This window comes from Coenobita brevimanus, chromosome 61 (genome assembly GCF_032717465.1).
Source record: "Coenobita brevimanus isolate Jiangsu-jjx chromosome 61, ASM3271746v2, whole genome shotgun sequence".
In the NCBI taxonomy this organism is placed as follows: Eukaryota; Metazoa; Arthropoda; class Malacostraca; order Decapoda; family Coenobitidae; genus Coenobita; species Coenobita brevimanus.
Window position 1 is genome coordinate 36789526 of NC_137014.1, and position 16094 is coordinate 36805619.

The 16094-nt window shown below is 40.0% G+C and overlaps 1 protein-coding gene across 8 annotated transcripts in view; it reads right to left on the reverse strand.

Annotated features, from left to right (window-relative positions):
• The window catches only part of LOC145403823 (serine/threonine-protein kinase VRK1-like), a 119783-nt gene that overhangs the window by 15007 nt on the left and 88682 nt on the right, over nucleotides 1–16094 (reverse strand). For all 8 annotated transcript variants that reach the window (XM_080275512.1, XM_080275510.1, XM_080275508.1 and 5 more), the window contains 5 exons: nucleotides 15012–15364; nucleotides 10249–10477; nucleotides 9775–9954; nucleotides 4222–4409; nucleotides 2756–2859 (listed from right to left, as the gene is read on the reverse strand). In XM_080275512.1, coding sequence (XP_080131638.1) covers nucleotides 2756–2859; nucleotides 4222–4409; nucleotides 9775–9954; nucleotides 10249–10477; nucleotides 15012–15364 — 1054 coding nt within the window. The remainder of the gene's footprint in view (nucleotides 1–2755; nucleotides 2860–4221; nucleotides 4410–9774; nucleotides 9955–10248; nucleotides 10478–15011; nucleotides 15365–16094) is intronic.

The following is a 16094-nucleotide window of genomic DNA, read 5'->3' on the forward strand; positions in this document are numbered from 1 at the left end:
GGATCTGTAGTGTTCCGTAAACTTTCAATTATCTGTCGTCGCAATATCTAGCACTGCTGGCTCGGCTTTATTACAGTAATGCAGTATATGGCAGAATTATGCAATATCTGACGGTGAAACAGGACATAACCGGTGGTTCTATGCAATATCCGGCAGTGAGGTGTATCAACCAGCTCATAGATGGTAGCTAACAAGTGCTGTATTACTGTAGTTCATCAATACCTTATTGAAATTTATACTTAATTTTCATCATTTACTCAGAGGAAAATTTTTAGGATAGAGGGTTGAGACAGTTAATAATGCAATATCCAGCTCAGCATTGAATATTGAACCATTGGGGGGAGGGGGTACTAAGCAATATCCGGTATTTTGCAATATCTGGTGTAGGGCTTGGCTGGATAACGCTGGATAATTGAGAGTTTGGTATATATTCTGCAGTACCTTCAACACTGTAGTGATGGAGCGTTTTACATGATCATAACAACAGCATAAACGTTTTGTTACCAGGAAAGTCAACACGCGGCAACATTTGCTCTGCTGAGTGGTACCAGCCCTTATGTGTATGTACAGCCATGAGCAAAATTTCATTAACACTTCTCTACCAGCCAAGTCTCTATATGGTGATATATGAATCTTTTCTGTGACAAAGCAACTGGAATCACATAAGAATATTAAAAACGTGGCTGCTTGGGGAGGTATGTGAAATGCTGGCAGAGAATTGTCGGCAGAACTTTACTCTTGGTTATATACGGTATACGCTCTGCCCCTTCTTGCACCCTCACCTGTTCAATGTCATCCAAGTATTCTACCCCACTAACTGCTAAATATCTCTATGTAACAGCATCTCTTACATCTGGACTTTAGTGAAACAACCAACTGGTATGAAGGATAATGTGTCTATGCATGTGTGTACGACATGTTTGAACTGCCTGCCTGCTCCTCTCTCTCTGGCCAGCTGACTGGTTGGTTCACTCCCTCGTTCATTCACCTGACAGCTTCACTGAGAATCATACTGACTGTAACAGTGATACCACATATACACACACCCTTGCAAGACTGTGTAAAGAAGGTGCATACCTGTACAAGCACATTCTCTATATAATTCCAGGTTAACAGTGAGAGTGCTTGCCACTCAAGAAAGGCAATGCAATCATCACACTCTGAAAAACTAATTTTTCTGCACTGTTAAATTTGAACATCTGAGGCTACCTCATGGATGTTGATTTCGTGAATGCCAAGGTGTGGGTGTACTTTACTTGAGATTTCACACAACGCAACACTCATTATGCAATCTAGTGACAGAAAGTTTTGAAAAAAATATTTCTGACACCTTCATCCACGTGCTCTTACAACGCAAACTTTTAATGCTGTGTTGACTTAAAACAAGAAACTGGTATGATTTACGATTCCAACAGAGCAAACACATTTAGAATGACCATCATTAACCTTATATTCAGACCTCATATGCTTGATCATGTAGAAAGCCTAACTTACATCTAGCAGATAGGTAATGTAACATTTGTTAACCATAACAGGTTTCTGGGCAGGGCAGATTATGTCTGTGCTAGAGTCAGCCACTCACACTGACCCACATCTTCACGGTCCAATATTTTACTTTGATCGCTCTGCGTACTACACTTTTCATGATAGAATGTTGGTTTGGGAGTAATTTTAAAGATGAATAGCTGTACTTTATCGTAGTATGTTAAAAAAAGGAGAACAACGAAAATAAAAGGTCAAAATGACGAGTTAAAGTTAGGCGAAACGCAAAAATTTTATACCTTGCCGTACAAAAATACGTGGCAAAAAATAACGAGTAAAGATATGTAAATTTGGTTTAAACCATGCAAAAATACAATTAATTACTTTTACAATGATATATAGATTATGGTAATACTTGCATTTCACTGTGCAGTAAAGCAAAAGGAAAGAGATGCACAATTTTATTTTAGTCTCGGCTGCATATTCGCTTCGCGGTTTTTCCTTGATCAGTCAGTGTAAATACAATTTTTATGACAGGATGCTGGTTGTGGTGTTATTTTGAAGCTGAATCATTGTACTTTATCGTAGTATGTTCATAAAAGGACAACAAGGAAAATAACTCGAAGTGATCAGTTTAAGCTGGGCAAAAACCAAAAATTTTATACCTTGCTGTAGAAAAATATTCACCAAGAATAAAGTTATAAAGAAACAAAGCCATAAGTCAGACCACCTGTGCAGTACCGCCACGCATAGAGCAACCATTCCGTGACATCATGCTTGAGCCTCTTTGTCATAATTAGTAAACGCGATTTATGGCAAATACTTAACCAAAGTTTTGTAAAATGACGATGAAAAGCGTCATCGGAATATCTGAGGTTGGATTTGAAATAGTCATAAGAATCTCAAAGGGTTAAATCATCAAGGAAAATTGAACCATTTTAAAAAGACAGTACTAAAAGACCTTTCAACCCCTTCAATATGATGACATTATATACTCCAAATGATTTTATTCAGCTTAAGGCGAGACATCAGGTTCCTGTACCTCTACCATGTCTCACTCCACCACAAAGTATGAAATTTAACAAGGATTTTTCCCTACCCAATCATTTTCATATTCTACTAATCAGCCATATCCAGATGCAACATCTTTTAATGAAACGTTACTGAGAAAAAATGTAGAATGTGAGGAGGAAAAGCCTTGTTAAACACATCAAGCAACCCGCAGCAAGTAATTCTTAATAGTCCTTACCAGGATATACAAGCAAGAACATACCTGTTTCTAGGTCTGCATGGTGAGAGGTTGGATGATCTCATAATTTTTTGAGGGCTGACATCATACAAATTCTCCTCTTCCTCTGATCGTCTCTTGGTGGGTCTCTAGAATGTAAAAATTTTCATGGGATTAGCAAATTACATTGCATAAAGAAATATACTGATAACATCCATATCAAATGATAGTAAAAATTCCTACAAACACTGAATTTTAAAAATTAAGAAAATAACAAAAGCTAATACCCATGAAAATTCTTACACATTCTCTACTAGGTAACAGCTAAGTAAAATAAAGGCACTTTCTTCTGATCTTTATTGAAATTCTGAGATTCAGTAACATGGAATAAACTTGTTATCTGGTACAAAAAGCACAAATTATACTGCACAAACATAGCAAAATGCAAAATTAATAATCATACACTTTGAAATAATAAATAATGCTAAATCATATTAATCTAAAATTTCAGGTATTTCTCACTTAATGATGGGGTTTAGTTTCCAAAAACAATACCATTAACCCAAGACATAACAAAATGGGTTCAATGGGGATACATTATACACTGAGAGTGACCTCAGGGGTAAGGGACTGAATAGGGAAACTGCCAGAGATCAAGCAGCATGGAGAGCTGCCATTAGGTGACCAAGGTCGACATATGCATGTTGGAGTCATTACAAAATGAAAATGAACCCAGGATTATCCCAGGAGAGGCCCTCTGAGGGATACTTTCACCCAATCTCAACCCAAACCCAACCTAAGAAAAGTTTAATAAACTAAAACATTACAACAAGTAACCACTGTAGATGGTTATAAACTATAAAAATGAAAATAGGTAATGTCATGGTAAAAATTTACCAAGTCAATCTGAACTCATATTTACTTGTAGCACTGCCACTGTTTTACATACAACACTTTCAAGCTAGTTTAAAAAGTTTACTCTCTCTCTTTCTTGACAATCAGACCAAATGAGGCATTATTACCTGGGAAAGAGTGCAAAAAACACCATCATTAGAGCAAATTTGCATTAATAGGAACATTATTATGTAAGGGGAACCAGGACAGTTACTCAGCTAAAACACTACAAGAGATGAACTCTCTGAACTGTAACAACTTTACCAAGTCAAGCATAAACGAGTAGGTAACACTGATACTAAGTAAACCAATAAAAAAAATTACATTCTCTTCTTCATTAGTGCCAGCATCTGTGGAGTTGGATTATCAACACCAGGCCCTGAGATAGGCTTTGAGATGGCTGTACCTCTGCTGGCACCCTTTACCCTCACATTTGCCTTACTCTTGGCATTTTCCTTCCCCCTCTCTGGTGTGTCTTCCCTGCTCTCAGTTACGGGACTAGGTGCCTTCCTTAATCTCTTACCACCAGCTCTCCGACCCCTGCTGGACCCTGAGACTTCGATTTCCATATCTTCCGACTCCTCGACTTCAATTTCGTCACTTTTTCTCTTGCTTACCTTATGAGGCAGTCGAGATTTAGGTTTGCGAGAGGGAGGGATTGGAGTGGCAGACATGAAAACAAGTTTGCCATCATCCTTGTATCCCCTTGCCCTTAGTCCCTCTCGCAGGATATTACGGCACTTCTCATAGTCTGGCTTCTCATCAAACGCCAAGCCCACCACATATTCCAGGTACTCCTTCAAACCTATAAAAACAGATCAAAATATTAAAACTAAATAGCAAATAAACAATAAAATCTCAATAATTAGCAGTTCAGTAGTTTACAACTGCCTGCAGTATGATGCTACTTTTGTATAACAATAATATACTGTAATAAACCATCCATCAACCAATCCTATGGTGCGCCATGAGGAGCAGAGGCGCCCAGGGTTTGGCAAATTGGTCCTGACATGAGTGACCAGCCTCATTCATCCCTGAGTGGCATTATGTGAGCAATAAACCTCAACCACCCCTTGGATAAAAATCTACACAGGCTCAATCCGATTGGAGTGCCTTAATTACCCAATAAACCATCAGGCGTCATAATCTGGTTATATGGTTACCACCCAGTGTAGAAAATGGTTTCCTGGTGTACAGGAAACTATTTGACTTCACACTCAGTGTAGAGTCACACATACGCAGTAGGAAGAGGAAAGAATGAAGAAAAGAAAGACAGAAGAGGAAAGAAGGAAGACAGGAACGGGCAGACACCCAAAGCAGCACTACATCGAGTGAGTGGATGGTGTTCGCCCCCATCCACCTGCAAACTTCATTACTATTTTTTAATTTTAACAAGGGTCTCCCTGTTTGGATTTGAATCTTTTTCTCTCTGAATATTTTACATGACTAGTGATAAAAGACCTTAGTCAGGGATCAATGCTATACTTTAACCCCTACATGCTGGGGGTTTTCCGATGTTTCACGCTCCTCCATACGGGGGATATTCATGACAGAAAAAAAATACCCTTACTTCAAACCCTAATACCTGCCAAAGTATAACAGCTAGAGGAAAAAATTAAAGATAAATAAGAATCAACAAATCTTCCTCTTCCAAATGATAGTATCCCCACGTCTCCAGGTAGTCTTGTCGAAGAGTAAGGATAAGTTAAAGTTCAAAGGGTGGTGGGAAGACACTTGCAGCTATACATGTCAACTGGCAATGTTCTGCACCCAAAATCGTGACGACAGCCAGAGGTTATGGGTTAAACACATTGACTAGAGGCTGAGCTGTTATCCATTCCAACAAGGGTCTCCGTTTGGCTCTGAATCTCATTCTCCTTGAACATATTAGATATGAGTGATAAACACCAAAGTCAGGGATCAATGCTACACAGAAGGATTTGAGTCCTCTGAGACAAATGTGGTTTTTCCATCAAATATATTGCTACCAAGGAACCTGAACCATATTCTACCCTTAAAAAATCTGGATTATAAAACATGGTCTTGGTCCCCCTATGCCCTAAATGGGGTAATATGGGATTGGATGTTGCTAGTTTTACCACATACAGTAGGTACGCACAGTATGCGAGGATCTATTTTTAAATTTTTAGTGTATTTTTTAACAGTACACGAACTGAACTCGTAACAGGTGAGATGGGAGCAAAGCGTGGCCCAAATCTGGGGTTACCCTGAGCAAGTGACATTGTCACCCCAAAACGCGCCAACGGTTGCCTCATCACCCGTTACCTGTGACCTCAAGAAAGTGAGGAATCACTCCCTTCAACATCAGAAGAGCCATTTCCTGGGGAGGATCAAGAGGATGAAGCAATGCCTGAGGTGTCAGAAATAGATTTTGATGGGTTTATGAACAAAGTGAGTGCATTAGCTAATGAAAGTGTCGAAAGTGCTGGTGACTAGAGTGGTGAGGAAGGTGGTGTGTTGAGTGGTGCAGGAGGTGCACGCTAGGCGCCTCACCGTGCCTCGGATCCCCTTCTTACGTCCATCAAGCCTGTTGTCCTCTTGGTTAAGGTGAGCAGCCATATTCTTGTTGGTTTGGCTGTCATATCCTTGTTGATTCAGTAAAGCCATAATCTTGCTGGTTTATTTTGTCTTAGGTAATATGTCTTAGACAGTTTCCTTATACAGTACAATACTTAGGTCTGACAGGAGTCTCAAGGGTTTCCGATGAAGGGGGGTGCCGCCCATGTGTAATTTTTCTCATAAGTTTATGTATTCACAGTATGCGAATTTCTAGTACGCGACCTCCTCTGCTGCACATAAACTCGAGTACTGTGCGGACCTACTGTATGTCAGTAACCAAATCTTTTATGAGTCCGCCAAGATAACCACGAAAAAAATCTCTTAACATAGTTTATAACCACTCCAGGTTGACACCTCATTCTTAGTATTCTTTTTTCTCCTTTGCTTTTCAATATATTAATGTAGCTCACCATCCACTCACTCGATGTAGTGCTGCTTTAGGTGTCTGCCTTTTCCTCTCTTCCATCCTTCCTCTTCTGTTTTTCTTTCCTCTTTCTTCTGCCTACGGGTGACTTTACACTCCTTTCTTTCCTTCACTCTCTCCTCTTCCTTCGGCCTATGGGTGAGTCTGCACTGAGTGACAAGCCAAATGGTTTCTGGTACACCAGGAAACCATTCACTACACTGGGTGGTAACTATATTACCGACTTATGGCACCTAGTGGTTCAATGGGTAATTATGGCATTCCAACTGGGTTTGAGCCAGTGTGGGTTTATATCCAAGGGATGGTTGGGGTTTATTGCTCACATAATGCTCCTCATGGATGAGTGAGGCTGGTTACCCTCATCTTATGTCAGGACCAACTTGACTAACCCCAGTTTCCCACACTCCTCTATGGGGCGACATAGGATTGGATGATGGATGGATGGAGTATCTAACTCCTAATCTTTCAACCTCAATGTATATATTCCACAATTTTGTCACCTAAACACATTCCTTCATATACTTCATCTCTTCCAGCAAAGATACAGTAAAACATTGAGAGCATAACAACAAGGCTGCCATATGATCATGGGCCAATGACCTGCCTGCCTAACATAGTAGGAAAGTCAATCAAAGTTTTGCTGAAATTGTCTTGTTTTAATAAAGCTGTTTCAGTTGGCAAAGTACTGTAGAAATGTGTAAATATTAAATGGTGAATGTTACAGTTCACTCTCATCTTAAATGTCAGGACCAACTTGCCTAGCCCTGGGCTCCTATGCTCCTCATGAGGCAACACAGGATTTGATGAAGGATGGATGGATGCATGAATGCTACAGTCTGATAAAAATCAAAGTCTGATCTCAGTGAGCTTTCACTGCACTGGAATTTATCTGAATGTGTCTGGCTTGTCTAATACAAAGTGAAAATGTCTCAACAGTTAAGAAATATGTGAAAAGTAGTGTATGCAAACTGATGCTGGACAAAGTTTCATATACTGAAATTGTGTCCAATATCAGTTTGCATCTATCTGGAATTACAGTATATATTAATTCCAAACAGATGCACATAAGCAAAACATTATAAATCTGTATACCCACAAATGGTGCATTTAAGCAGTTATTCTAAGTATAATCAATGAGAATAAAGTCCAGTAAGCTGAGGCAGTCCGATAAAAGTGGGACTTTACCATTATCCATCCATCATCCAATCCTACGTTGCCCCATGAGGAACATAGGAGCCCAGGGCTAGGCATGTTGATCCTGACATTTCAGATAAGAGTGACCAGCCTCACTCATCCCCGAGTGGCATTATGTGAACAATGAACCCCAATCACCCACTGGATACAATATATATATATGGAACCTCTGTGATACAGTGGTAGAGTGTGCGTGTATATATATATATATATATATATATATATATATATATATATCTCAGCAATAATTTTACTCTTTCCTACATTCACCTTTAGATTCCATTTCTTACACACTCTCCCAAACCCATTCACCAAGCCTTGCAGTTCCCCATTGTCTTCACTTAACAACAAAGTATCATATGCTAGAAACAAAATAGAAGTTTCCAAATGCTGCCTTCTCTCACTAGGGTCACTCCAACATCCACTGCTCCACCATGTATCTCTTTTATAACCCCATCCATATATAGACTGAACAACCACAGAGACATGACACATCCCCGTTTCAATCCAACACTCAGATAGCAAAATTTACCCTATTCACTATCCACACGCACTGCAGCCTTAGCACCCTCATACATACTGGTACTCTTCAGGGTATTCAGCAGCATCCCATTTACTCCATATATTTTCTATATTCCCTGTTTATCCACCCTGTCATATGCTTTGTCCAAATCCAGAAAGGCTGCATACATCTTTCCCTCCTCTAGAAACTTTCCCACTAAAAGACTTAGGGATATCTGACCTACACAACCTCTTCCCTTCCTAAAACCTCCCTCTTCTTCTCCAAATAATTCCTTTGTTATTTCCCTAACTCTGTCAATACATATTCTACCACATACTTTGCCTATTACACTATAGGCTTTCTATTTTATGATGGCAGTTTGGGTGGGGCCTTCTAAGACCTAACACCACTAGCTCAGTTGTGACATCATTGCCACCACTTACATGTAATTACTACTGCTCATCTCTCTCTCTCTCCCTCACTCTCTTTCCTATTTTAAGTTAGTAACTACTTATAAATAAGTTTTAAATACTCTGCATAGAAAAAGAAAAAAAAAAAAGCTATAGTACAGTATAAATCCCATAAGACTTGTAAATGTTGCTTTCGCGACATTGTCAAATGCAGTGACATGAGAGGTGAGCGGGTCAAACTTGGTCAGTCTCCTGCCATGGAAGCTTGCCCATCAAAAGTCAAAACAAGAGAAAAAAAAATAAAGAAAATAAATTTAGAAGCAGTTAATATAAATATTAATATGAGAGAGAGAGAGAGAGAGAGAGAAGCACGTGTGTGGAGGTGATGTGGCAACAAAGCGAGGTCATAGGAGGCCCCATCCAAACTACCTTCACAAAATAGAAAGCCTATAGCAAGACAAATGCCCCTATGCTTACCAAACATTTCTTTCTCCCCTCTTCCTTTGTACAGGGGAATAATTATACCTGACATCTAATCCTCCAGGACTCTACCTTCCTCCCAGGCCAATCTGCACATCTTCCTTATCCACTCTACTACTATATTCCATGCTTCATCATTTCACCACATACTCCATCACATCCAGGGGTTTTCCCCATTTTGACTTTCTTCATTGCTTCCACTCCTTCCATCCTACTGATCTCTTCCTCCCTTCTCCTTATCCCTGCCATTCTCCAGCCACTTAAACCTGCATTACATTCATTCTCTATATTGACAGATCCTGAAAATGTTCTCTCCATCTGCTCACTTTTTCTCCCTTCTCCACTATGCACTACTTTCATTATGCTGACAGTTCCTTAGAGTTCTCTCCATCTGCTCACTTTTTCTCCCTTCTCCACTATCAACCTACCATTTTTATCTTTCACTCCCCTACTAGTTTCTTTATTACCCTGCCTAACTCTCTTTACCTCCTTCCAGAACATTTTCTTACATTCCCTCCACTTAGCACTCAAACTGAAAGAAGTTTCTGGAAAATACACACACACACACAAACATACATACCTGGGGGTTCAGTCTCAGGGAAGCACTGACGGATGAAAGAGGGGATATTCTCCATGAATCCACGCTTTTGTGTGAAGACGTAGTTACAGTCTTGAAGGTTATCCTCCCAGGGAAGGCGGGAACACAGCCACTGTGTCATGTTATACCCTAAGATCTCCAGGTCACCACGACGTGAGTGAGCTGTTAAGTGAAGAAATATTATTCCTTTAATCACATCTTTCATCAATTATCAAGATTAACTGAACAAGATACATTTTATGACTAGCCTTATCACATTCCCCTAATCATTTTTTTTTTTTTTTTAAGCCTTTCACACAGGCCTCATTTTCAGTGTTTCTCTCAAACATTACTGTATACGAGGCAGAAATTATCAACCTCACTCACCCTGCACTACTTAAACCCCCCCCCCCAATTTTTGAAAAATAACTTTGAACCATTTTACAATAGTGAACTAATATTCTCACACGAACTTACCTCCTATATGTGCATCCCTAGAAGTGAACTCAATGGTACCATCATGTGCTTTGCGCTGGTCATACTTGTACTCTTTGTGCTTGCCATCATTTGCATAGCGGCATGCCAATCCAAAGTCAACCAGGAACACCTGATTCTCAGTCCCAGCCTTATGCCCCACCAGCAAATTTGATGCCTTAATATCAGCATGGATGTATTCTTTGCTGTGGATGTACTCCAAGACATCAAGCTGCAAATTAAAAGTATTATATATGCAACTAGATCTGAACACTTATCAAGCTTAAACTATTACGTAAGACAAAGTAATGCCGAGTAGAGCATTTGAGTTCCCAGGGCACTCTTACAACAGTTTCATGAATTACTTCTCATTAAAGATTTCTCATATTATTCCCATGGCTGTAATGTGCCCTTCACATTTTTTTAAGCCAACAGTACACCTACCAGAACATTATAAGTTTTAAAACTGTGTGCATTTCTTATGAAAGAAGTGTGTGTCTATACCTGATGAGTGGCCAGACATGGGGTGATGCAAGCTTTACCTACACAGTGTTCATGATGGCTATTGTTACCTGAAAAAGCACTAGTTTGAACTTTACCATATTGTAAGTATTCCTGAGAATTTTCAAAATGAAAACAGTAATTTTCTCCTCAAACTCCTGAAATGTAGATCTGCAACCTGAAGGGCATGCCTCAACCTAACGGTCAATACTGGAGATCCAATGAAAATGCATGGATGGATTACTGGACCATATATATACTTGTTTTTACAAACCATATCCAACTTGAAAGGCTCTCTCTCTCTCTCTATAGGTGGTGGCAACCATCATCCACTCACTTGATGTAATGCTGCCTACTTCTTCCTTAGCCTGTATCATTCTTTTTCTGTGCCTGCCCTCCTCTTTTCCTATTTCTCCCATCTATCCTGTCACTTCTTATTTGTTTTCTTTCCTTTACAGGTGGCTTTATATTGAGTGACAAGCCAAATGGTTTCCTGTAAGCCAAGAAACCATTTACAACGCTGGGTGGTACTGGTAACCATATAACCAAACCATATGTGCTCCCTAAGTGTCAGCAAGTGGGTTGGTGGAGGGTTAGTGCCCCTCCCTGTAAAACAAATAAGTCAAAGTCAAATGGCCACCCCTTACGGGATTATGGCATCTGGCAAATAGATAAAATGGCATGGCAGCCCAAAAATGTGTATGGATATAGCACATGAATGAATATGATAGCAGAGTATGGGAGCTGATGAAGCTGAACAATTAGCAATAGATCAAGTTAGATGAGGTATGTACAAAGAACATGACAAGGGTGTAACATTATATATTTTTTCCCATTAACTTGGTAGTCAACAGAATGGCTATCTGGTAGGTGTATGTAAAGCACATCTATAAAATACAGTGCACAAGATCTGTCCATAAACAGAACCTTTTTAAAAAGTGCACCAACTAGCCAGCTTAGTATGATCGTGACTAGAGTGCTGTGTAGCAGTGACTCTGAGCTGTTGTTTAACACTAGCCTCATAATGCCACATGACTTTGTTACCAATGCATGAGGTCTGTTCAGAAAGTATGCGCCCTTACGCAAAATAAAGTTAATCTGTTGAGCTTGGAAACTGATCCCCCTTAAAGCAGGCCTCTTCTGACTTGACTCACGTAGCCCAACTTTCTTTCCACTGCCCGAAACATTTTCCAAAGACGGTTTTCGGTGTCTCCTGCAGGTGCTTTGTCATATTCATGATCTCTCGGATGAACGTTGCTCAGGACATGTTGGAGTGTGCAAATCACTATCCAGACTTTCCTAAGACTGTTATCACTGGAGATGAGACTTGGGTGTATGAATATGACCCAGAAACCAAAGCACAAACATCCCAGTGGAAGCATGCAGGATTGCATCAGCAGAAAAGCATGACAGGTCCGCAGTAAGATTAAATGCACTCGCATGTTGATTTTGTTCTTTAATGTTCAACTTGCAACAAATTGTCCAGTGTACCTCAATGGCAACTGACATGACATGATGCACTTCCTGTTACCCTAAAGCTCAAAGTTGCTGCTACACAGCACTCCCTTCACGATCATGTTAAGCCGCCTATTTAGTACAGGTATACCTCAATATACAATACCTCTAGATGTGATACCCTGGCTTAACGATGGGAGTAGAAATACCACCATACCCCGCCTAACAATGGTCAAACCCTGGTTGAACGATGGGCTTTGATTTTCTTTACCGATTTTCATGGTATTTTAAACTAAAACTGTGAGTTTATAGTAGCCGCAGCGAGAAATGAACGCTGTGGTGGGGCAGCCGGGATGACCGGGGATTCCCCCACTGTAGCCATATCCACATGTCACCGACCATAGAGGTAGGATGTCACCGACCATCGGCCACCGCTGCAGCCCCGCTCCATGATCCTTACCCTGTGTCTCTGGCTTTCTCTTTCTCTCTCGGTTTCTATATAAACTGCTGTATTTCCGAAACTAATTATGAAATTATTATAACTTTTGTTCCACACCACCACTGAGGTAAAAATCAAGGAGAGTTTTCTGTATAAAGGTTTCCCCCCCCTTGTCTGAGGGCAGGTCAGTTCTGGCGAGTGTATAATTATAGGTCAGGCGGAGGTATCGGCAAGGCCGCACTCCCCCGCTCATATGCCACATTTAGGAGGGGGGGGGGAACCTTTATACCGAAAACTCTCCTTGATTTTTACCTCAAAGGTGGTGTGGAACAAAAGTCATAATAATTTCATAATTAGTTTCGGAAATACACCAGTTTATATAGAAACCGAGAGAGAAAGAGAAAGCCAGAGACACAGGGTAAGGATCATGGAGTGGGGCTGCAGCGGTGGCCGATGGTCGGTGACATGTGGATATGGCTACAGTGGGGGAATCCCCGGTCATCCCGGCTGCCCCACCACAGCGTTCATTTCTCGCTGCGGCTACTATAGGTTGATTTATAAACTGTTTTTAGACTTAGATTAATGTGTTTTTGTCATAGGTGGGTAGAACATTGTCATTTTGGGGTACAGTTTACTAAGCTTGATTTTTTCCAGACATATTTGACAATTTTCAGATTTTATTTGTTAGTTTTAGTGAGTTATTTACAGGTGTTAGGCTTAGATTAGCTTCTTTTACAGCTGTTTAGTCTTTAAGATGGACTTTAAACTTGTTTTTGGACTCATTTGGGTGGGTTTAGGACTTGGATGGGGGGACCCAAGACTCAAAAACGCATCCCTATAACTTTCCACGTTTAAATCTACCCCGAGATACGATACTCTGCCAGATGAAGGGTTTTTACTTAACCAACTGTATCATTAAACCACGGTGTACCTGTCTATCTATCTATTGCCTGATGCCTTAATCCTGTAATGCGTGTTCACAAACAAACTGCCTCATGTCACCCTGTCCCTCGTCATTTCACTGCCCACCTCCCAGCCCACACCCCTCTCTCTCATATACTTCTCCACCCTCTAAAATGGTCAGTTTCTTTTTGAACAGACGTCGTACGCACACACACACATAAAGCAATCTAGGAGTTTGAATATATAAGTACAGTAAACCCTCAATATACCAAATCTTCTTTTTCAAATTTTGGTTTTAACCACCTTGAGACGGGTGAACGTTATGTTCATTTAAATTTTACTGTGAAAGAATGGATGCCCAGCAAACACCGACCAGCATGGCAAGATAAACAAACACATACAGTATTTATCCAAGACTTATTTGCAGTGCAATTACTTCCTGAGAGGTAAGAACAAACACATAAGTTAGTAAATATTGCATTTATGGGGGGGGGGGGGGTAGACCTAGCTGTATGTCACTGTGTAAGAGCGTATGGCCAAACTACACTTTATATTTAATGATCTTTGTTCGGTAAAAGTCACAACCCCAGGGAAATTATTGGACAGCACAGTGTTCAGCTTTAACGTAAAGGGTCTGGTGCCAATTAGTTCTTTATATCGAGGGTTTGCTATAAATTACTCACTTCACTGGGTATCCTGCTAGTAGTTCTCATACTTCTTTCTTTTTTAATATTCCAGTTCTACCTTACCCAACCTCTTTTGATGTGAAAAATCATGTGGAAAATGGATTGGGCATGCGCTGTCAGTTTTCACAATTCTGTATTCCTATCTAATTATTCCAGTCTGACCTTACCCTCATTTCCCCCCCCCCCCTCAAAATGAGCTGAGAGGCATGTTCACTGTTCTGTTTTTTCTAGAGGTATGAAATAGCTTCAGGAACAAAATAGACAAATGATTTTTTCTAGAGATGAAATAATTTCAGCAACATTTTTTTTTTTCCCCCCCCTTAAACACATGAAAGAGTTGGCATGAGATAGGTGTCCACCAAAGTACTTTATATAAAAAAAATGACAAGAGTCACATCAACAAAACAAGACAATAGAGTTAATACAAGTAAACATAAGAATAGCACAGTGTGTTACAGGGTTATTCAACTGGCAGACTGTGGGCCAAATCCAGCCCTTTGACCGACTCAGAAGAATGAAAATAAATAAACAAACACAAAACACAAAGTTCTGAGTTTTTATTTATGTATTTGGTGGAAAATATAAACATAAATAATATGAATTTCTCATTTCTTTCTGTGTTTAAGTGTTTTGAGGGGAAAAAATACAGGTAAAATACTGTATGTTTTGTTAATCTGAGTTTCATAATTTGGACCCATTTCTAGAATAGCTGAATAGCCCTGGTGTATTACAAGCAAGAACAAAGTTAAGATGATGACTGAATAACTACAACTGATACTCACGATCTGGATGCCCACTTGGTAAACTGTCTTGAAAGAAAACCGCTTGCTGTGTTGTTCCAGGATTTTTTGTAGATCAAGGCCAAAGCGCTCCATTACCATAAACCTATACTTGTTGCCTTTGTACTCAAATGACCCAGAGCCCAGATATTTGGGCATCCCCAGCCGCCTCAGCTTGCGCTCCTTCTTCCAAGCTTCAATGTGTTCGGGCCGGGCCACACGCATGTAGCAGTGCATCTCGGCGAAAAGTGGCCCATTGCTGTGAGGCTCCACCTTGATCACATACTCTGCAGAGCTCCCAACAGGCCCCCCTACATTGTCAGATGCAAGGTAAATCTCACCAAATCCTCCTAGACCTATAACAAAAGGAAAGACAAATTGTTACCAGTACCCATAACAGTAGAGTTGGAAGTATAATCTCACTGTTGAATTGCCCCATCCCAGAACTCTCAAAACACAGGATGCTATGACGAGTCACCAGTCCTCTCCTATATGGCAGTGTACCTTGATTGAGCAATATAATATAATGGGTACACTCCTCTAGATGTACATTATCCATGTTCTTGGTTCTGAATATTCCCATTTCAATATGAATGACAACTGATAAATGTACTGGCACCTCCCCACTGCATATAAATTAGAAATTTAAATATAGTTATCCAAAAGACCATTACCTTATGGATAATACAATAAAAAGCAAAGCTGAGTAACAAAACCACATCACTGGCCTATTCATACTACTGATGCAATTAGATTCTGAGCAAAAATCTTGGAAACTGAAAGAGTTAAATACAGTATTCTACACCCACTCACTGCTATCGGCATACAACCACAAACCTTTGGACATCACTTGGCATCATAAATACAACACCAGAGAAGTATCAACATCCTCTCTTCTCCCTAAGTATTAAACATAATATCACCATCAGCAAAATGTTCAGGTAGCAAAATCACTTGTTTTTGAATCTTTGGACACCATTCAGTGTATGTTTTAGTGTTGATGCATAAAGTAAAAGAGAGCCCGGTCCATCTTTCTCAGGTTGAACACACCTAATTTAGAATTTATAGATTACTGTAATTTAAAGT